This window comes from Trichosurus vulpecula, chromosome 6, assembly GCF_011100635.1.
Source record: "Trichosurus vulpecula isolate mTriVul1 chromosome 6, mTriVul1.pri, whole genome shotgun sequence".
Taxonomy (NCBI): Eukaryota; Metazoa; Chordata; class Mammalia; order Diprotodontia; family Phalangeridae; genus Trichosurus; species Trichosurus vulpecula.
In genome coordinates this window covers 100,163,101-100,187,226 of record NC_050578.1, presented here as the reverse complement: position 1 = coordinate 100,187,226, position 24,126 = coordinate 100,163,101, and the positions used below count along the sequence as shown (strand labels likewise).

General features: G+C 39.4%; 1 protein-coding gene across 7 annotated transcripts in view; it reads left to right on the top strand.

The window, feature by feature from the left end:
* TRIM2 (tripartite motif containing 2) overlaps positions 1-24,126 on the top strand; it is a 139,961-nt gene that overhangs the window by 107,208 nt on the left and 8,627 nt on the right. For all 7 annotated transcript variants that reach the window (XM_036762948.1, XM_036762950.1, XM_036762951.1 and 4 more), the window contains exons 7-8: positions 10,457-10,560; positions 11,088-11,255. In XM_036762948.1, the coding sequence (XP_036618843.1) occupies positions 10,457-10,560; positions 11,088-11,255 (272 nt within the window). The remainder of the gene's footprint in view (positions 1-10,456; positions 10,561-11,087; positions 11,256-24,126) is intronic.

Genomic DNA, 24,126 nt, shown 5'->3' with positions numbered 1-24,126 from the left:
AAGATTTCCCTGACAGTTAATCACCTCTCCCTTAGAACTCAATTGATTACCACACTCAGCTCGTGCTGATGATATGTTAATAATTGGTGCACAGCTCAAAGATTTGTACAAGGACACTATATAGCTATAGTGGTACATAGTAGGCAATTAATAAATTCTTGTTGACTTGACTCACAGTGTCGTGGAAAGAGCATTGGATTTTGCAAAAGAAGATCCCAGGTCTAGCATTTTCTAATTGGGCAAATTATGTCACTACTCTTGATCCTCACTTTCTTCATCTATAAAATGGTGGTAGTTATGCCTACCTTTCTTTCTCTTCAGGGCTGTTCTTAGGCATAAATGAGATGATTGTGTAAAGCCTTACAGACGAGAAAGAACTGGATAAATAAATGTCGGTTACATTTATTATTGTACTATTTAGGAATAGACCATGCTTACTCCAAAACTCTCCCATTTTTTCCAGGACAGAACTTCGCTACAAAATTTGGGGAGCTTAGAATTTGATTCCTTTCTGAAATGTCTTTTTATTGCTTTTCTTTCTAAAGAAGAGATACTTAATACTCTCTCCTTCTCCTTCTCAACCCTGAAAAGCTAATCATTTTGCCTTAATGAATGAGTGATGATTGGGATCTAACACCATCTCAGAAAACTGCCTTGAAATGGAAATGTCTTAGCTAAGTAACCTGAGCATCTGTGCAAGATAATAGGGCCTTGAAATGTCAGGATTCTTTTCTTCAGTGTGTTACAGTTTGCTGACTAGACACCATAAGCTAGCTCTGTCAGCTCCTCAAGAAAGTCCCTGAACAAAGAGAAGAAACCGGAAGCTGTGGGAAGTTGTGAAAGTACAGCCAGGTGCAATTTAAATATGTAATTAATATGCTGCCTCCCTGGGTACACAAAAAGGCTTTTGAATGGAAGTCTCCCTAGTAACGGCATTTGTACTCGACTTTGCCTTTCAGTCTAAAATAGGGTTTGTAGAATCATTCTTATTTAGATTAGATTCAAATGCCTAGAAAGAAGAAATTCTTTTATCATTTTTGCCACTTCATGTGGGTTCCCCCACCTCCACCCCCACAAAGTGTACACATGCACACTTTTCAGATGGCAAGTCATGTTTCATCAGTTACTAAGGAGGACTATATGTGGCCCACAGATTCCATCCCTTGAATGGGCTGTTCTTTGTACCTCCACTTCCCTTTGGAGATGGACACAAGAATAGACACAGTGATTGGCTCATAATAGGTGGTTAATAATTGCTTTTTCATTAATTTAAGATAATAAAATAAAGGTTGAAAATATTCATAAGAGAAATAAAAGTTGAGAGGATATAATGGTGAACCAAAAGAGTGATTATCCCAATTATAGAAATCAGATGTTTTAAAAAACTCTCAGGTAAATCCATCCTGTGGTGATGTGTAGGGCCCTTCAGAACATGGAATGGTATGTAACAAAGAGTATTTAGTAAGCAGTTACTATGTGTCAAGCGCTGAGATAAGTGCTGAGGATACACATATAAAAATGAGATAATCCCTGCTCTCAAAGAAGTCGTAGTCTAATTAAAGGAGGTTTTACATTCATGGGATACAATCCTGGGGTCCCAAAACTGGTCATTGACATGAAACTCTTCTCATTGGTGGAGAGTTACTCTTCACTCTGTGTTCTCTAAGAGGGAAGAGGAGAGTCTTATATCAGTGCCCAGGCTTGAGCCCCGGATTACATCCAGTTCATGGCAAATGCAAAAGCCAGGCAATACTTTGGTGGATCAGGGCAGATGTCAAGGCCCAGAAGATGTCTGAGTTCTTGTCCTGGCTCTGCCAGTACTGGCTGCATAACCTTGAGCAAGTTATCAGTCTCAGTTGACCTCAGTTTCTTCATCTGTATAAGGAGGGATAGCCATGGGACCTGTATCTGAAGGCTGTTTGGAGGATTGAATGAGATAACATACCTTAACATGCTTTGGAAATGGTAAATCCTTTTAGAAACATAGGGTATTATTATCATTACCTAGTATTTTCCTAGTCTATTTTAATAAGTTGTTAGAAGTCTAGATTTTTGCCTTTATTTTCAGAGATGGACTATGGTTAATCTTAGAGTAAGGTTGGTCATTAGGTTCATTTGTAACTTCAGAAATTGCTAGAATTGGAAGGCAGCTTAGAGGCCATCTGGTTCAAGCTCATTATTTTATAAATGAGGCCTAGAGGTTAAATGATTTGTTCAAGGGCACACAGCTAATTCATGGTAGAACAGAGATCTATCCTTAGCTGATGAGAATTAGGTCCACTCACAAGTTCCTTTTTGCTTGGTAGCCCATCATAATATGGCCTAATATGCTCTCTCATTCAAATCTCTCCGCACTCCAATCTGTCCTCTCATCAGTTGCCATTATGATTTTCCTAAAGTGTAAACCTGCCCATGTTACCTCTCTCCCCTCCCCTAATCAATTCCATTGTCTCCCAATCTCCTTATTATCTCTAGAATTGATATAAAGTCCTTTGCCATTTAAAGCTCTCTACAATCTGGTTCCTTCTTTCTTCTCCAGTCTTCTTACACCGTCCTCCCTTCCATGCCCTCTATGACTCAGCTCCACTAGCCTTTTCACTGTTCCTTGCACCCTAAGCTCCATCTCCCACCTCCACGTCTTTTCCCTGGCTATCCCCTACACCTGGGATACTTTTTCTCTTCATTGCAGCTTTTAAGTGTCCTTCAAGGTATTTCAAATCCCAGCTTCTAGAAGAGGCCTCTCCAGGTCTGCTGCCTGCCAGTGCCCCCCCTTCCCTTTGAGATTATATCAACTCTTCATATATCTTGCATGTGCCATTACTTTCATGTTTGTCTCCCCATAAGAGTATAAGCCCTCAAAGACAAAGACTATTTTTCACTTTCTTTGTGTGTTTTTTTTAAGTGCTTAGCACATTGCCTGGCATATAGCAAGCAATCCTGCTAACTGGACTAAGATAAAACAATTTAGGAAGAATTCCTATTTTTATAATTTTAATTTCTAATGTTAAGGGACTATTACCATACTCCTTTAAAAATCAGCTTTAAAAGCACTTACATTTATCAAATCAATACTGATGTCTTTTTAATAAGATCTTCCAAATGAAGTACAACCTAAAAGGTTCCCTGGGTAAAACCTATGGAAATTAGATGTCCCATTAAACAAACTTCAGGACAAAACGTAGATAAGCTTCAGTATATATTTAGGACTTAAAAACGATTTGTCTAAGCTTTTATAATCTTGTACAGCTTAAAATGTCAAAGCAGCAGGAGAAACACAAATTGTTCTCATCTTGTGAAAGTTCATCTTATTTTAGTTTAGTTAGTTCCTGGCTGAAATAACTACAGGAACTTCCATTTATGTAGCGCTCTGCAGTTTAGGTAGGTCATTTATAATACGAGCATTATCTTCATTTTACAAACGAGATAATTGAGGAACTGGGAGCTCAAAGTAAGTTATCTAAGGTCACATGGACAGTAACTGGTGGGTCCAGGGCTCGAACCCAGACCTTTCAGAGTCCACAGATGTATGTGTACATCAGAAGTCAAGAGAGGTTAAGTGATTTGCTCAAGGTTACACAGGTGATGAGCAGTATGATATAGATTAGTTATCGCAATGGTTTTGGCATGCTCTGCAGGTCCACATTTGAATTCTGGCCACTGGTACGGGTGTTGCGGAAATTTGCTTAGATTAGATGGAAAAGACCTAGAATGTGGAAAAACGCATCCCCCAGCTACAAGGGAGACTGTTGTCTCTACGTTAGGGCAGAATAGGAAGGCTGGGTCTTGGTGCTCACTACTTCTCCCTTTTACCTCTAAGAGGGATGTTAGACTAGAATCATATCTATCTACTACAGAACAGATATGTTCAGTCCCGAGGTGCAGTGCTCTTTTGGGGGTTCAAAATAAAAGCCACTTTCCCTTCTTATCACTTTCAGTGGGAAGTAGTCCCACTGCCGACCAGGAGGATAATAGCTGACAGCAGGGGGCCAGCTCCTCTCCCTCCCACCAGATGCTTACCATGTAAAAAAAAACAGTCATGAAAAGCTAGCAAACATGTTTTTATCCAAGCAAGTGAGGGAAGTAACACAAATTAGAGTGCACAATAGAATACACAAAAGCGAATGAGCCCTTTGGCTCAGGAGCAAGATAAAATTTCAACCAAGGAGAGAACACTCTTACCAGAGAAGTCAGCTCTTGGCAGTCTATGGGGATACAGGCACTGGAAATCAAGGGCTGTGTTTGGGCCTGATTTTCCCCATATATCTGTGATTCTGGAGCTCCTAGCTTCTCCAAAATTTATGATTTCTCTCTATCTCCCTGTCAAAATCTCCCTCTCCATGAAGTACACATTCTATAGTGTTATGGGCCCACGAGTCTCTCAGCCAATCAGGAGTCATCTTTCTCTCCACAGCGCCCATCATCATGTGTTGTCTTTCAGGTGACTTTTAAACTTGCATGGGGTTGTCAGTGGGACAACGGTAGTAAGAATTAAAACCCAAGAATTAAAACTCCAAATCCAATGCTCTTTCCATTATCCAACACGGTCATATGGCTCTGGATTATAATTCAACAACAGATCATTATTCTTAGCTTGGTTTGGCTAAAACAGAACATATTTTTATTTGTCCATCAGGAATATACTGACTTAAGATTATATTCATTTTAAAAGATAACAGTGTGATTTTGTTATACATTCATATGTAATTGAAAACACTAATATGTGATGGGCATTCCCTGATAAAGGGTCTCCATTATGAAATTGAAATATATTTGTGAGAATTGAAAGATACAGATAATGTCAATCTTACCCATTCAGAAACTGGAACACAGATCTAAAAAAAAAAGAGGGGGGATTTCGAAAATTAATTAAGCTTGTTGATGTTTTGTTGATCCAGGACCCAAATAATGACCATCTCTCCATCAGCACTTCCTCATTTTACAGTGAAAATAATAAGGGAGACCAAAGAGGGCAGCTGGGAGATATAGTGGATAGACCATCTGGAGTCAGGGAAGACCTGAGTTCAAATGTGACCTCGGATACTAGCTGTGTGACCCTATTTGCCTCAGTTTCCTTATCTGTAAAATGAGCTGGAGAAGGAAATGGCAAACAACTCTAGTATCTTTACCAAAAAAAAACCCCAAATGGGGTCACAAAGTCAGATACAACTGAACAACAATAAAAAAGAGGGAACACCAAGTAAGTAGATAATGTGACATTGTCTATACTTTGGCTTCTAGCAGAAGTAATAATTTACTACCAAAATCAGACGTAACCTCACTGGTGTCTCAAAAAACAGTGCCATTACTCCCCTTCATTCTGGGGAAAGGTTTAAGCAGTGGGTGAGTGGGATCCTTTTGTCTAGTTAAAGTGGTCCACAGACTGAAAATGTTTGAAAAATATGAATTTAGTGCCTCTCCACTTTTTCTTTATCCCTATCTTATTTTGTCCAACTCTTGGTTACTTCTTACCTTTCTTAGTTTCCTTACATCCCTTCCATCTCTAGATTTATGATCCTATGATTCTTTATTTCACCCAAGTCTCTTTGGTTTTTCAATTTTCTTTAGAATGCTTTTGTCAAACTAAATTTTAATTCTCAGAAGTCCTAGATATGCCACCATGGTCTTAAAAAAAATTAAACAAGTATTTATTAAGCTCCTACTGTATGCTAAGAGCTGGAGATAAAAAGTTAAAAAAAAAATGAACTAATCCTTTACCTCAAGGAACATACATTCTACTTTTTGGGGTTTGGGGAGTGAGGAGAGGATACCCCAGCTATGGGGATAAGTAAATACAAGGAGAGGAGAGTATGATATCTGGTGAGTACAGGAAAGGCACAATCTGTTTTGCAATCCTATTAATTTTTATGTCCTTACTTATAGTCAATGCCTTTAAGGGTTAAAGCTAAAGCCAGTGGGACTGGCTGACTTCCATTGAGCAGGCATTGCTGCCATGCCTTCCACTCTGGTGCCCCACGTCTGAACAACGGCTCCCCTGTGTGACAGCACAATAACACATCCCTATTCTCATTTGTTGACAGTCTGTACTTATTACCACCTATCTAGGGTTTTGGCACTCTCTCACCTAGCCCCTATGCTTGAAAAGGAGAGACCGGAACTTGGACACATCATTTTGGAATGCTTTTCAGTACCTGACATACTCAGTGGTTGGCACATAATAGGTGCTTAATAAATGCCTGGTTGACTGATTGATAGACTTAGAGCTGGAATGAAGCCGAGGCACTGGGCTTGGAGTCTGAAAGACTATGAATCCAGCCTCAGGTACTTAACCATCTGTGTGAACCTAGACAAGTAACACTTCCCCTCTCTGCCTTCACGTCTGTAAAATAACAGTAGTGAATTCTAGGACCTCTAAGGCCCCTTTCAGCTCTAATGCCATGATCTTCCTCATTTTAGACATGAAGAAGAAAACAGGATCAGAGAGGTGCCTTGCCCAAGGCTATTCAGGTTGTAATCGGCAGAGCCCACATTTGGATTCAGGTCCTCTCACTTCAAATCCATTATTCTTTCTACCGTAACAATGCCTTTCATGAGAATTCACACAAGAATGGCTATCTATGACATGAAACTACCTACTCTAGGAATTCCATAGAAATGTCTTCTGTCTGTCCTGCTTCTTTTGAAACAAAATATATCGATTTCTTCCATTGACTACAATCTGTATTTCTGTGAACGTGGGCCCTGGTCCTTCTCCTTTAGTGATGGGGGTTAACAGGCTATTGCTTAACAGGGTCTAGCGTTTTCAGGAATAGGTTGTGTTGCTATGCAGTGTTATGACTGGACTGGTTCTCTGTTCTCTCATCTCACCTATAGACCCACCCCTTCTCTGACCCTGGGACCAAGATTCAAAGTTCAGGCAACTCGGTGATCTTGCTGTTGGCTTCTGACCTTTTAGTCCATTCCTAATGACATGGTCCCTCTATTGCAGGTGGTCTGAACTCTTTTGTCTTGGACCCCTTTGGCACCCTGGCGAAACCTATGGATACCTCAGAATGATTGTTGCCAACATTTGTAATTAAAGGAAATGATAAATTTCAGCTCAAGATTAATAAAAATAAAGATGTAATTTTTTCCTCATTCAGCTGCACAGCCCCTGAAATCTTTCTACAGATCCCTTAGATTAAAAACTCCTACTCTGTTGCTTTCCTCTACTAGTACTCTGACTCGTACTCTGGGACTAAAACCTAAGCTGATTGTACTAGTTTCCCTAGGGAAGGGAACCCTGCCACAAATCACATCCCCTCTGGCTGGGTCCTTCACTTTGGCCAAATACTGACCTCGAGAGTTGGATCATAGAATCGTGCATTTATACCTGGAAGGTGACCTGAGAGGCCATGTAGTCCGTCCTTCCTCCACTTTTTTTTTTAAACAGATAAACCGATAACCCTAATGTGAACTGTCTTGTTATTTGCTGAACATCAATTCTAACAGTGGTCCATATTAGGCCCTATTTTTGTTGCCCTTGGGTTGGAGCAAGGTGGAGATGAATTCTGCTTCCAGCCACATCACTTAATATCTGTTTTATTGCAACCTGGCTCTTCTTAGGAATCTTAGCAGTTACTTGAATGTTGCCAGGACTGACATACCTTTCTCTCCTCATTTATAAATATCCATGTCATTTTCCCTCTCCCTAAGGAAAGCATTGAACTTAGTCATCATACTTGTTGATGGTCAAAGAAGTCATAAAGTGGAAATGGGATTGTCTTCCTTTGAATTGTCAATGGCCCTGAAGCATAGACATGTCTCCAACCTTTTTGAGTGATGTTTCTTCTTCTTCCCATGAATATTCTTTGGGGGGAGGGGGTGGAGAGGCAATCGGGGTTAAGTGACTTGCCTGGGGTTACACAACTAGTAAGTGTCTGAGGCTGGATTTGAACCCAGATCCTCCTGACTCCAGGGCAGTGCTCTGTCCACTGTGCTAACTAGCTACCTCCCCACCCCCCAACCCCAGTATTTATGTAGTTCAGTTGAAGGGAATCGTTATACCTGGGATTTTTTTTTTTTTTTGCTTTAAAGAACTCCCACCTGTAAAGTAAACTCCCTTTCCCAATGTAGGTCAGCACTTTCTGTTTCTGAAGGCACTGGAGAGGCAAGGTGACGTGTCCCAGGTCACACAACTGGTTAAATATCTGATGCTGGATTTAAGCCATGTTCTTACTGACTCCAAGCCCAGTGCCCTATCTTTGTTCCAGCTCTATCACTAAGTCAATTAAACAGTCATCAGGCATTTATTAAGCACAAGTCAGATATGGGACTTGAACCCAGGTCTTCGTCTCAGCCCAGCTTACTGTCCACTACACTATGCTCGTGGCACATTGGATAGAGTGCTGGGCCTGAAGTCAAGAAGACCCCAGCTCAAATCTGGCCTCAGACACTTAACTAGCTGTATGACCCTGTGCAAATCTTTTAACCCTCTTTGCCTCAGTTTCCTTATCTGTCAAATGAGCTGAAGAAGGAAGGGCAAACCAATCTAGTATCTCTGCCTAGAAAACCCTAACTGAGGTCAAGAAGAGTTGGACATGATTGGAACAACAACACCACCATGCTGCCTCTCAATTCAATTGCAATGGGTTCTAAATATCTCTGAAATACAGTAAACATCTACTACTCTTTAAGGCTCCTTGACATTTTTTTTTCTCCTTGCCTCATCTTGTTTCCTGGTACTCTTTGCAGGAATCCTTTGGTTGAATAAATTCCGTTATGCTTTGCTTATTAGCCTGGAATGGACATTGTTAGAATAGTGTTTATATATGTAGGAAGAAAATGCACTACTTGGATGACCATTGTGTCAGTCCTTTAGAAGTAATGTTCATAAATAAATCCACTTCAAAGAAACCCACATGGGGCTTTCATCTCTTACTTTCTGCAGCCTTACATTTTGATAAATGGAGTTAGAGTCAGGTGTCCTATTCTTTCTTGTAAATGCTGCTGATAGCCCAGCTTCTCTCTCTGCTAAATGGGGAAAAATACTTGCCACTTATCTACCATGAGGAGGTCAGTGAAGATCAAGAATTGTATTGGCTGATTGCTTTGTGTTCCTCAGGTGGGAAATAGGATTTTTTTTCTTATAAAATAGCTCTTGGTTTCTGTACCTCACCCACAAATGAAAAAAATAAGCCACTGTGAGTTCAGCACCTTGTAAAGGGAAACCTACACCACAGAGAAAAATCTAACTCCTAAGAGGCAGGAAAGCAGAAGCAATGTTGTCCTCCTGCATTCAGGCAGAACCAACATTTGTGGATGTCAATAGGATTTTCTTACAACCATCCAGAATGCCCTTTCCCCCACAGAGACAGCATGATGTAGTGGATAGAGAGCAGGGTATATGGTAAAGAAAACCTTGCCTCAAACCTACCTTCAACATTTATCAGCTCTGTGATGCTGAGCAAATGATTTAAACCCTACATACTTCTGGCAACTCTCTAGGACTTATATACTAAGCCACAGATAAATTGCAGTCTGCATGGGTGGAGGAAGTTCCCACACCAGGAGTGATCCTCTGTGTTTTCATGTACATGTATACACACGCACACACACATATAAACATGCGTATACAAAAATGTATGTGGTTGGGTTTCATTTGCTGAAATATTTGTGGAACGAAATCCTGTTGAAATCATGGTAATATGTAAATTTTATCCATGTTGACAGAAGGAAAGAAACAAGCATTATTAAGTGCCCTTTACAATTATTATCTCATTCGACCCTAACAGCAACACTGGGAGGTAGGCGCTATTATTATCCTCATTTTGTATTTGAGAAAACAGGGGCAGACAGAAGTTAAGTGACTTGCCCAGGGTCATACAGCTGGTAAGTATCTATCTGAGGCTAGATTTGAATTCAGGTCTTCCTGACTCCACACCCAGTACTCTAATCCCGTTCTACCTAGCTTCCTCTGTCTAAAGAGTGAAAGAATAATGGGAAAATGCTAATGTAGAATAAGATAAAGGGAAGACCACCAAGGCAGGAACGCAAATTAAAGAACAAATTACCAGGACTGGGATAGGAGAGCATCTCAGCAGTAAGATCTGGAGCAGGAGCTATTACTAAAACAGGGGGTCAAATTCCACTTGTGATGCTGACAGCTGGTGTGACCATGGTCAAGTCAGTGTCCCTCATTTGTAGCACAAGAACATTGGACTAGGTTAGATGGCTTTTGAGGTCTCTTCCAATTCTAGATGAAGAATCCCAATGCAGACTTGACACTACACCATCTAATTATAGAAAAGGGGGTTTATTTCTTTCAGAAAAGTGTTGTTCTATGTGGCTTAGATTTTGTTCTATTTCATTCTTGAATTTCGAAGGCTGGCGAGAAGTAAAAATAATTAGGAAGTAAACAAAGACCGCCCATGGAGAGAAACCTGGTCGTTCTTTCAGCTGGAATTGAGAGACCTACTCATCTAGTTCTCGATATCTACTGTTCTGTGATTGTTTTCAGGTACCAAAGGAAGAAATAAAGGAGAGTTTACAAATCTGCAAGGGGTAGCTGCATCTAACACGGGAAAGATATTAATTGCAGACAGCAACAACCAATGTGTGCAGGTATGCTTTGAAAATTGCTAATGATAACAGCTAGCATTCATGTAATCCTTTTAAGATTTGCAAAGCGCTTTACAAATATTATTTCACTTGATCCTCACAATGAACCTGAGAATTAGATGCTATTATTAGCATCTCCATGTTACAATTTAAGTGACTTGCCCAGGTTGACACATTAAATAAGTGTCTGAGGCTAGATGTGAAATCAGAACTTTCTGACTCCATGTCTAATGCTGTATCCACTGGGTCACCTAGCATCCTCATAATAGAAAATGAACTTAAAAATTGAAACGATTATTTTGAGAGAATGGATATGAATCCAATGTTTATTATTTAAGGATCGAAAACACTTAGGCAATATGGTCTGTGTGTAAAAAACTAGCTTAGATAATGGGTTAACAGGATGTTTCTCAAGGGATAGAAGCATGTTCCTGTTGTGTGCGACTGAATGTATTAATCATAACAGATGGTCTTATTTATGTCACCCTCCAGTAATTCTTGTGCTATTTCTCATGCTTTTTTTTTAACAGATATTTTCCAATGATGGCCAGTTCAAAAGTCGTTTTGGTATCCGAGGACGGTCTCCTGGCCAGCTGCAGCGGCCAACAGGGGTTGCTGTTCATCCCTGTGGGGACATAATCATTGCAGACTATGATAATAAATGGGTTAGCATTTTCTCTTCTGATGGGAAGTTTAAGGTGAGTTTAATACCATACACTGGGCAGAAGGCAAAAGGATGAGGGAAGGAGAATAGAGTTTGTCTTTTTTTAAAAAATCAAGAAAATAATTATTATTTCAGTAATAATCCCCTCTCACACCCTCAATTTGATTTTAAAAGACTGAGAGCAATGATAATAATACTATAATAAGGCTGATGAAGAAACGCACGGATAGAATATGGATAGCTAGATTTTAAAAGGTAAATAATTGGAGGCTGAATGAAGATCAAAACAAATTTTTTTGTACTTTATTTTTCTTGGTTTCTTTCTTTTTTTTTTGTCTGTGTTTTCTTTCACACCATGACTAATATGGAAATATGTTTTGCATAACTCCATTTGTATAACCTATAGCGAATTGCTTGCCTTCTCAATGAGGGAGGAAGGAAAGAGATAGAAATTTGGAACTCAAAATTTTTAAAAACAAATGTGAAAAATTGTTCTTATATGTAATTGGGAAAAAATAAAAAAATTTTAAAATTTAAGTAAATAATAAAAAGTAAATTTTTCAGTTGCTTAGTTGTTTTGGAGTAGTGGAAAGGACAACAAATTGGGGAGTCAGACAACTTAGGTCAAATAAGTCTTTTCTGTTTTTTATGAGCATGGTAGATTTGAATAGAAAATGTCTCCTTTCTCCTCCTCAGCACATGTTGGTTGTTATTGTTATTGATGAGATGCTGGCTCAGTTTCTAGAACCATAGATCTACTCTAGGAAATCTGATTAGGATAATATTACACAAAATGGGATGAGGAACTCTTTCCTCAACTGATTACACAGAAATAGGTCCATCAGTTTCCGTTTTAAGTGGCAGAACAATATGTATGTTGGGAGTGTGTGGTGGGGGTAAACTGTATTTACTGGCTTGTTGATGGTTTCAGTAATGGGCAATAGAGTTCTCAGAGGAGGAACCCATTTGTTCTTCATAGAAATTGCGATGAGTCTGAAAAGAAGATGACTTTTCTTTGTTTTTTCAGAAAAGGAATTTAGGAAACTGATTTAATTATTTCTGACTTACTTGTTAACTTCCCAAACTTCAGATTGAAGGCCTAGACCAGAGCAGCCATGTGAAAATATGGATTAAAATATAGCAAGTCTTAATACCATCATATTGTGCTCATTTCTTTCACAGCCTCCCAATTTTTTGGACGATTGAGTCAGTATAAGCTATTGAAAGCTCCTCCCTTCCTCCTGCATCTCCTCCTCCTTTCTTTTACTCATGTTTTCTTGATCAGTTTGGAATAAGCTGTGACCAAATTGACGGCTTTAATATAGACAGAATTTTAAAATCTAATAACTTATGTGCAAAACATAAGTGCTGGATTTGGAGTCAGAGAACCTGGGTTCAAATCCCAGCTCTGCTGCTTACTCCCTGCATGACCTTGTGCAGATCCCTTCAATCTCTGGGCCTCAGTTTCTTCATCTGTAGAATGGGGGAGGGATGGACAAGATACCCTAGAAGGTCCCTTCAGCTCTAAATCTATTATCCCTATGATCCTTATTTGACCTTGATTCCTTCCTTCCATGATCTGGTGATATCTTGTTTTCCCACTTTAGGAAAGCTTTGGTATATGACTGATTTATTTTACTCTGTACACACACACACACACACACACACACACACACACGTACATACATACATACATATATAGCATTAAATTTCTATGCAGTGGCTTGGAAGAAGAGAGATCAGGAAACATCCCAATCACCATCCCTTTGCAGAGATAGAGGGTGCACAGGTGTATGTTGCACATATTTCAGCTTTTTTTTTTTTGCTGATTTTTTTCCTCTAAGGCTTTTTTTATTTGTTTGGCTTTAAAATGCTATTTATTTTGCAAGATGGCTCTCTTGAAGGGAGGACTGGAATGATACGGGGGGGAAATGTGATAATATTAAAAATCAATTGAAAACTAATTTTTAAAAAAATATGCTGAAATAGGATTCAGTTACTAAGGGAGAGGAGTTTCATATTTAGAACTTCCTAAGTTAAAGCCTTTTCATTCAGATGCCCAATATTCTAGATAAAGTGGGGGTTGGGGTCGGGAGGGACAAAGCACACATTAAATAAAACAATCATTCATTCACTAATATTGTGTAGTCAAAGAAAATGCACTAAAGAACACTTTCACCCCCTAGAGGATCACAGGCATGGTACAGCATGGTTTCAACAAGACCTTTAGTTGGAAAGTACGGATTGTAAGTCCAAGGTCTAAAAGGAACAAGGAAAAGCCACTCTTTGCTTACTGAAATAGTCATTGTTCAAGGTGTGGAGTTGATATCTATATAACAGAAAGCCTCTGTCTTCTCCATTTTACTGGTATTTGCACTAGTAAAGTGAATGATACATGGGAGATTTCAGAAAATCAGACCTTGAGTCCAAATTTTGGTTCCTCATATTGTAAAATACTAGGCTCGATATAATCATCGTATTATTCTATTTTCTCATTAAAATTTCTCACTTTGTGACCCTGGGAAGCTTACTTAGCTTCTGCCTGTGTCTCAGGCAACTCTCTCAGGCTGAGAGAGCCATTGATGTTTCCTTACTGGAAGTTCTTTACAGCAGTGAAATCACAGGCCCTGACCAAAACAGAGACAAAAGCTGAGGTTTTTTGTTTTTTGGGTTGTTTTATTTGGAGGGGGGGGAAGGCTATTGTAATGCTTGTATGGTAGTGCCTGTGTGCTGAGTAGGGTTGTCAGTTACCCTTACTTTCTCGATACCTGTGGTTGAGCCCGAATACTCCTTCCCTTGGGAACAACTGCTTCTAGTCACTCCCTAGACTCCTCTCCTGTGGAAAAGGCTCTCAAAATGCACCCTGGAAGAAGTCTTAGAACTGGCTTAGCTGATCAGAGCCCCCCAGCTACTGCTGATTCATTCATTACCTAGAGTAGGGATTCTCAATTTAAGGTCTGTGAGCTTCTTTTTTAAATATGTTGACAATTGTAGTTCAATATAGTTGATTTCCTTCATAATCCTATGTATTTTGTTTTAAGCATTTAAAGTATCATTCAGAGAAGGGGTCCAGAGGCTTCACCAGACCACCAAAAGGGTCAATAACACAAAAAAAGACTAATAACTTCTGACATAAAAGTCAGGATCCCCTCTGTCCTGGGACATTGTAAAATTGAATAAATAATTCCTTTTTTTTTTCAACCCAGAGTCCTAAAACAATAATGGATTACCGGCAAAAGTCCTACAGCTTCAAAATCTGTCTTATCCAGTATACTTCCCAATTGACCTTCTCCATTGAACTTGGGCAATGCAGTCGTTAGTAGACTTTATCCCAATTGCTGGCATCAAATAAAAAAGTTTAAGGAACTGTGATAAACGTGTTACACCCAAGAAAAGCATCAGGCTCAGAAAGGAAATGATCATTTATTAAACATTTACTATGTGTCAGGCACTGTAGTATGCTCTTTACAAATGTATCTCATTTGATCTTCACAACAACTGTGGGAGGTGGGTGCTATTATCATCCCCATTTTACAGTTGAGGAAACTGAGGCAGGCAGACAGTGACTTGCCCAGGGAGACATAGCTAATTAAGTGTCCGAGGCTAGATTTGAACTCAGATCCTCCCGACTCCAGGGCTCAGTGCTCTATCTGCCATGCCACTTGGGAAAGGAATAAAGGATCACTGGCTGCAGGTTCAGAAATCTTAGCAGTTACAGCAGAAAAACATTTGCCCTGTTTTCTAGGCATGATTTGATCACACAAGTGTGTCCTACAAACTATGATGGCCACATGTCATTTCTTGCCTCCCTTTTCTCCTCTGGTCCACACACTCTGGTGGCTGCCCTGCTCCACAAGCCCTTAGAATGGGGAAGGGCTAATTTATTAGTCAAAATCAGCCTATCCCTCACCCCTTAGTCCCAGAACCATGGAACATCCCCCCTTCTCCCATGCCCCAAGCAGCATGAGGAAGGAATTCTGGGTAGACGTTAGCCTGGCCAGCAGACCTTCATCTCCAGCATCCTGATCTCTTTGACGGCACCACACAAAGAATGCTAAAAAGGATTTTCTTGATTTGTTTGGAACTCAAATAGCAAGAGAAGAGAGCCTTCAGCTGCTTGGGTGTCAGTTGGTATGATGTTAGTGAATGACAAAGAAAACTTCCCACCCCTTCTGTTAGATCTCATTGACTAAAAGAAAAGTATGGCTAGAAGAAAACGGAATATTTCATGAGGAATCTTGAGACCTAGAGAGGCCGTGACCTTTGTAAGGTCAAACAGCAAGTCAGTTCCTGAGTCAGAACTAGAAATCCCAGATCTGCATGGTTTGTTTCCATGACACCATGTTCCCTACTGTGAACAAGCAATCCCCTCTCACTGACACACTTTCCCTACCTTACCTGTACCCCACCAAGTTACAATAATGAGGGTCTAAAGTATTTTTTTCATGCATTTTCTGTGGTTTGCAAAGTCCTTTACAAATATTCTCTCATTTGATTCTCACAAAAGCCAAGCAAAGTAGGCACTATTATTTTCCTCATAATACAGATGAGCAAACGGAGGCTGAGAGATTAAGTGACTTGCTCAGAGTCACACAGCTAGTATGCTTGAGAGCTGAGACTAGGACTTACTTCTCTAGGACCAGGTACTGTACTGTCATTTTGTTTTGAAAAATCTCTGGCCCAGGACCATAAAATCCTTCATTATATGTCTGCAGCCTTGCCCCTGCCACTGATGCAGCTTGTCAGGTGTAATTAAATGGCTGAAGTGTCACATATTTGCCATTTCTAATTTTCTTTTCGAGGTGGCAGAATCATCTACTGTTTCAGATACGCTCATTTATGTGTGTTGTCTTAATTCAAGCTTGAGGGAGAGGATTTAAATCCTGCCTCCCCATCCTGTCTCTGCTTTTCAGGTTTCAATTCTTCATGCAAGAGTAATATAGATCAATTTTATTGACTACTCCGATTGCTTATGGAAATGATATGCTAATGGTTGTTTGTTTTAATATCATTCTGCCCTTGTTCAGTTGTCTGGCCTTGTAATCATTCCCGTATCTGTCAATTATAAAGTTCATTATTCATAATTTTCCTGTAATTGGCTATTTGATAAATTTCAGCGTGTTTCTAGTTAGTTTTTTTCTTATAATTGCAGAAATCTGTTGTGAGCTCTTTAATGACTGAGCCATAGAATAGAAAGTTGAGGTGGCGCAGGGTACATCTGAAAGTGTTTAGCCATCTAATTAAGACAGACCTTTGGGGGCAGCTAGGTGGCACAGTGAGTAGAGCACTGGCCCTGGAGTTAGGAGGACCTGAGTTCAAATCCAACCTCAGACACTTGACACATGTACTAGCTGTGTGATCTTAGGCAAGTCACTTAACCCCAATTGCCCTGCCCCTCCCAAAAAAGACAGGCTTTTCCATTATGCATGTCCACTAAAGGATAGGGATGACACCTGTGATTTTATTAGTATAGGGGACTACTGGGTGAAAACACTAATCATATAGTTGTCACATTCTCTGTGATTTATAATTTTTAAAAGTATTCGACATGACCCACAGTTTAAGAAGCACTGAAGGGATCATGGGTGGAAAAAGTTTAAGCCCTGGCCTAGAGCAGTGAGAGGTTATGTGACTTACCCAGTCATTTTTGCTGAAGGCAGCCAGCCAGTATGTGTCAAAGGAAGGAATTGAACTCTTGTCTTCCTGGTTCTGAGAACAGTTGTCCTTCCCCGGTGGCATTCTCTTCCTTTAATTGCCATTACAACTTTCTTAGAATGCATTGATATTCCATAGAGTGCTGCATTTACTTCTGAACTAGCTATACTTTTTAATGGTAGAATGTCTTTTTTTAGGGAACATGACCAAATCCAAGAGGCAACATTTTCTCTAAGCCAGAAATTCTTAACCTGAGGTCCCTGAACTTAAAATTTTTATCATAACTGTATTTCAGTATAATTGGTTTCTTTTTAAATGTTATATATTTTATACATTTTAAAAACAATATTCTGAGAAAGTGTCTGTAGGCTTTGACCAGATTGCTCAGGGAGTCCATGACATGAAGAAGGCTAAGAAGCCCTGCTCTAAGCCATGTCCTTGAAATAACTACTTTAAATTTATTTACTTTACCTGGGTGTAGCAGTCTAAGTACCCACAATATCTGTGGTCCTCTGGGTATAACCTAAGGACTCAAGATCTGTGGTCCCCAGCCAGATTGTGGCCCATAAAGTACACAGTTTGATGGATCTTGAACAACATTACTTGCAATGGTTTATTTTCATTCTTTTTTCCATCCAATAGAGCTTAGTCTACTCAATTCATAGAGTATATGTCTTCATGCTAATTATGGAATTAAAAGGTGGGCCTATGGTCATCCAAATGGGGGAATGCTATACTCTAGGGAGGAAAATAATGATATGGTCTTTTCTTTTAAATAGTATTTTATTTTTTCCAATTACACATAAAGACAATTTTCAATGTTCATTTTTTTTGAAAGATTTTGAGTTCCCAATTTTTATCCCTCTCTCCTTCCCTTACCCCCTCCCTAAGATGGCAATCTTGTATAGGTTATACATGCGCAATCATGTAAAACATTTCCACATTAGTAATGTTGTGGAAGAACAGAACAAAAAGATAAAGCCACAAAAAAAAAACCAACAAAGAAAGTGAAAATAATACACTTTGATCTGCATTCTGACTCCATCAGTTCTTTCTCTGGATGTGGATAGCCTTTTCCATCATGGGTCTTTTGGAATTGTCCTGGATCATTGTATTGTTGGGAAGAGCTAAGTCTATCATAGCTGATCGTTACACAATGTTGCTGTTACTGTGTATAATGTTCTCCTGGTTCTGCTTACTTCAGTCAGTGTCAGTTCATGTAAGTCGTTCCAGGTTGTTCTGAAATCTGCCTGCTCATCATTTCTTTTTTTTATAATTAAGATTTTTTATTTTTAGTTTACAATACTCAGTTCCACATAACTTTGAGATCCAGATTTTCTTCCCCCCTCCCTTCCCTCCCCAAGATGGCATGGAATCTGATATATCTTCTACATATAACTTCACATTGAACTTATTTTACACAATAGTCAAGTTGTAAAGAAGAATTATGACCAATGGAATGAATCACGAGAAAGAAGAAACAAAACCAAAAAAAAAAAAAACCAAAGACAAAAACAAAAGAGAAAAAAAAGGGAAAAAAACGGCGAGCATAAAGTACGCCTCAATCTGCATTGAGACTCCATAGTTCTTTCTCTGGATGTGGACCTTGTGTTGCTGAGAAAAGCAAAGTCTATCAGGGTTAGTCATATGGTTAGAATCCATATATCTGTGGTTGTGTATAATGTTCTCCTGGTTCTGCTCCCCTCACTCAGCATTATATCGTGTAGGTTTTTCCAGGTTATTATGAAGTCCATATCATCCCCATTTCTTATAGCACAATAGTATTCCATTACATTCATATACCACAAGTTGTTCAGCCATTCCCCAATTGATTGGCATCCCCTTGATTTCCACTTCTTTGCTACTACAAAAAGAGCTGCTATAAATATTTTTGTACATATGGGTCCTTTTCCCACTTGTGTGATATCTTTGGGATACAACCCTAGAAGTGGTATTGCTGGGTCAAAGGGTACGAACATTTTTATGGCCCTTTGGGCGTAGTTCCAAATTACTCTCCAAAATGGCTGGATCAGTTCACAACTCCACCAGCAATATAACAATGTTCCAATTTTCCCACATCTTCTCCAGCATTTATTGTTTTCCTGTTTTGTCATTTTAGCCAATCTGACAGGAGAGATATGGTATCTAAGAATTGTTTTGATTTGCATTTCTCTAATCAGTAGTGATTTCGAGCATTTTTTTCATATGCCTATAGATATCTTTAATTTCTTCCTCTGAAAACTGCCTGTTCATATCCTTTGACCATTTCTCAATTGGGGAATGACTTGTATTCCTATGAATTTGGCCCAGTTCCTTGTATATTTTAGAGATGCTCATCATTTCTTAAAGCACAATAGCATTCCATTACACTCATATAGCACAACTTGTTCAGCCATTCCCCAGTTGATGGGCATCCCCTCAATTTCCAGTTCTTTGCCACCACTATAAATATTTTTGTACATGTAGGTTCTCTTGCCATTTTTTATGATTTTGGGGGGATACAAACCTAGCAGTGCTATTGCTAAATCAAAGGTATACACAGTTTGATTACCCTTTCCAAATTGTTCTCCAGAATGGTTGGCTCAATGTACAACTCCACCAACAATCTAATGACATGACCTTTAAGAAAGTTCTACCATCGCTTCCCTATCTTCTCTATTCTTCCCATTGCTATCTGGGACCAAGTCTATTGTTAGGTTCCCTTCAGGACCATTGTTATGGCTTCAATATGCCCTTCATGAGAAGCCCATTAAGTAGGGGATTTTATGATGGGATGGGAGAGGACTCCTCATCCTTCTGTACTAAGGCTCACTCCTGACTTGGAAAAAAGGACATCATGGAACTATCGCAGAAGAACTTTCCCCTGCATCCATTTTGAGTGATTTGAGGAAAGCCCTACCCCCCCCCAGACAACCTGAGTGAATAGCTCAGGGAATGCCTAGCCCAAGTGCTAACTGCTCACATCCTAACCATCCTGTTCTTTAGCTAGAATGGCTTTTTCAGCCAAATGCTGAATAAGGAAGAGAGTAAGGAATTTCTCCAACAATTCCATAAGTTAAGCTGGCTATGCCAGGGTTTGTTGGTTTACGAGCACCTGAACCAGTTGCAACCCGCCCCCCCCCCCCATGGCCTGCATTTTTCACTATTACACTCACTAAAAGTTGTTACCAGGTACCTAATACCCAGTTTACTACTTGGCATTCTTTCAGGCTACTCAAATAACACAGTGTATGAGCATAACATTCAAAGTGATTCCTTACTGTGAACAGAAAGAGTTAATGTGCCTCCCCAGATATCTAATTTACTAACAGAGAGGTATATATAGCTAGCTAATTAATTGCATACAACTCATTTGGGATTTAGTGCAAGCCCTCAAACATGGCAGATACCCAATAAATTTTTTTTAATTGAACTGAATGATGAGCCAAATGGCTCTTTTGAACAATTTACAACCATTATTTTGATGATATTTGCAGATACTAATCTTTTAATGAAAATATTTCATGTTAATGAATGAAATGAGTTTTTTTTTTGAAATAGGAAAATCTGTTTGCATTCTTTTAATTCAAATATTTAATTGGGAGGAGATAGTTAAGAAAATTGCAGTTGTCAGTGGAACAAGTCCCTTATCCATTTTTTTGTTTGTCCTTTATAACATCAGAATCATATTTTTTGAATCTAATCTCCTCTTGAACATACCCCTAAATTGAGTTCTCTTTGAAGGGAAAATAAAGAGAAGTATATACTGAAAACTATACAGAATCAGCATATTAAAACCATAGTATAAATGCTTTTTTAAAAAAAAGTTTAAAATGTTTTCAATTTTTAAAAATTGGTCATGTCATGGCCAGTGTTTTGTGCACCTACCCTGGGCACCAAAACCGCTAGTTATGGCTCTGAGTGTGACAATAATTAGCATTTTTTTAAATCAATATGACATATAAAGAACATTTTGCATCCTGGCTTACTGTGTCTCCACTAGATTGGTTTTAGAAGATAATTTACTTCAGTAAAGTTTAGCATAAAATGTCATGTCTCAACTTAATGTAAAATTATTTTAGTCCAGAAATGATGGCCTGGTATCCCTGCTACGGGGGGAGTCTGAGGCTAGTGGATTACTTGAGCTCAGAAGTTCTGAGCTGCAGTATTGTAAAAGCCAATCAGGCATACATACCAAATTCAACACCAATATGGTGAATCATTGGGAATAGAGGAACAGCATCCTGCCCTGTAGAAAAAACAGCAAGTCAAAGCTTCTATCAGCATCAGTAATGGGATAGGTCCAAGAAGTGGCCACTACCTTTAGCCTGGGCAAGAAGGAGAGCCCCAATCTCCAAAAAGAAAAAAAAGGCTCAAAACAACAACAACCAAAAAGCCCCAACCCATGTTATTATTTTGTCCTGTCCCAACACCAAACTGAATCATGTACTATTATTTTTTGTTGTCAGTCATTTCTGATTCTCCATAGCCCCATTTTGGGGGTTTTCTTGGCAAAGATACTGGAGTAGTTTGCCATTTCCTTCTCCAGCTCATTTGACAGATGAGGAACTAAGGCAAATAGAGTTAAGTGACCTGGACAGGGTCACACAGCTAGTAAGTGTCTGAGGCTGCTGGATTTGAACTCAAGAAGATGAGTCTTCCTGATTCCAAACCCAATGCCCTATCCACTGGGCCACCTGGCTGCCTCCTCCCCCCATTATGTATGAACTGTTACTTAAAGTAAGAGTAATAGAATCATGTAACTATAAGAAAGCTTCATTTATCCAGGTGGATCCAATCAACAACAATCCATTAAGAGCCTACTATGTACCTACACCATGCTAAGCACTAGGATATAAATATAAAGAATGCAATGATAACACAGCCGTTCTGCTGGGCTTCCAGAGATGGGATTTAGCGCCAAGAGATAGAGTCAAGGGAGTTGTGTCCTATTTGCAGCTGTGTGATGTGGTTCAGGCCAGTTCCCAACTTAGGAAGGGGTTGTGTTCCAAAAAGTTTGTTTATAACTTGGTTATTTGGAACTTAGAATGCCTTTTTTTCCACTTAAAAAATGTTACAAATGGCTATGAATTCCCAAGTCATCCTATAGAAGCTCATTTAACTTAGCTCAGACCTTCAATATTTTGGTAATGAAAATACCACCGATCTGGAGCCAGAGGACATGGCTTTGAATACTAGCCCTGACAATTACTAGCTGTGTCAGATTGGGTGTGCCAGTCACCGAGATGAGTAATGAGGCATACATTTTTGAGCAGCCCAATGGGGGAATTTGCTTTGTTTGTGCATGTTTATTACAAGGTTTTTTTTCTTTTCTTTTCACAGTGGGGGGTGGGGAGAAGTATTGGTAGAGGAAGATAATAAATACTTGTGAATTAAAAATAAAATTTCCCTTTAAAAAATATCATGCCACTTACTTAGCTTCTCTGTGCCTTAGTTTCCTCATCTATAAAATGTGATGACTAGGCTACATGACCTCTAAGGTTCCTTTCAGTTCTGGCTCTGATTCAGTGATCCTAGTGCTATTGGAATTACTGGGACTACAGATGTAAACACCCCACTTAGCATCGTTAATCTGTTCTTTTAAAAATTTACCATCTTCTAACTGGATCTTTGGCAAAATGCAAAGTATGTTCACTTTGTTTCATTTGCTACTTCTACAAAAACTAATTGTCAACTCTGCACTAGATTTGACTATTCATAGGATTGGACACAATGATAGGTGATGTCGTGGGGGGAACGTACCAGCCTTGGTGTGAAAAGACATTGATTCATGTCCTAGCACCAAATTTACTGACTGTGTGACCAATACAATTCATCTGAGGGTCAGTTTCCTCACATATAAAAGGGAGGATGATGATAACTGCTACCTAACCTACAGAAATGGTAGGAAGAAAGTATTTTGTAAACTCCAAAGTGGACTATACAAAAATAGATGTAAAACTCATCTCTGTCCTTAAGAAACTTTCCTTGTAGTAGGAGAGGTTTGCTTAACTAGGTACACACACACACACATATACACACACAAAATTGTAAGAAAGTACATAATGAGTAAGTTATGAGTAGAACGCACTAACTTTGTAGACGTTCAGGGGGAAGTATTACTTTTAGCTATGGTAGCCAGGGAGGGCATCATGGAGAAGGATGTGTTCAAGTTAAGATAACAAATCGGGGAAGGTTGGTGGCACAGTTGATAGAGCACCTGCCCTGGCATCAGGAGGACTTGAGTTCAAATGTGACCTCAGACAATTACTAGCTTTGTGACCCTGGACAAGTCACTTAATCCTGATTGCTTCTCCCCCTACCTCCAAAAAAAAAAAAAAGGAATGGGTAAGGTATCCACAGTCAGAAGGGGTAGGAGAGCATTCTGCATAGAAAGTATGAGCGGAGTCATGGAAGCAAAGAAGCACAAACTGTGTTTAGGGAAAAGCAAGCCATCTTGCTTGACCAGAGTATGGAGAGAGAGTAGGGGGACTTGAGGGAGAGAGAAGGCAGATGGTTGAGGGCCCTGAAGGTCAGGTTCAGAAGTTTAGATTTTATTTAGCTGGAAATAGGCAGTTATTGAAGTCATCTAAATTGGATAGTAACACAATCATAGATATGCTTTTGGAATTTAAAGGCAGTGTGTAGAATGGATTAGGAAGGGCAGGGAGACTAGTTAGGAGGTATTTGTAATAGTCCAGGGGACAGCTGACAAGGTTGACCCTGTTTGTAGTATGAAGGAAAGAAAGGGACTGAGGCAAAATCTTCTCTGTGAAAGAACATACAAGTGGTAACTCATTAGCTATGAAAGCCAAAGATAAGGAAGAGTCAGATGATTTGAGGTTCCAGACTTGGGAGGCAGAGAGAATGATGGCACCATGAACCGAAATTAGGACATTTGGAGGAAGAGGTTTTGCAGGGACATTTGGAGGTGGAGTGTTTTGCAGGGGGATATAATCTGCCACATTGAATTTGAGGTTTCAGCAGCACATTTATGTGATGATGTCTAGCAGGCAGTAGAAAATGAGGAATTGGGGCTTTCAGAAGAGATGGAAAATTGAAACAGAGATTTGTCAGTTTTTTGCCTAAAGGTGATGGTTGAAATCCTGGAAATGAATTGCATAGCTAAGGGAATAAGAAGAGATGAGGGCCAAAGATAGAACCTGAGAACACGACTGATGAAATAGGACAAAAAAGTGTGTTGAATATGGATTGCTTTCCTTTCTATCATTATTCAATAGGATACAAATACAGATCCACAGGATACCAAA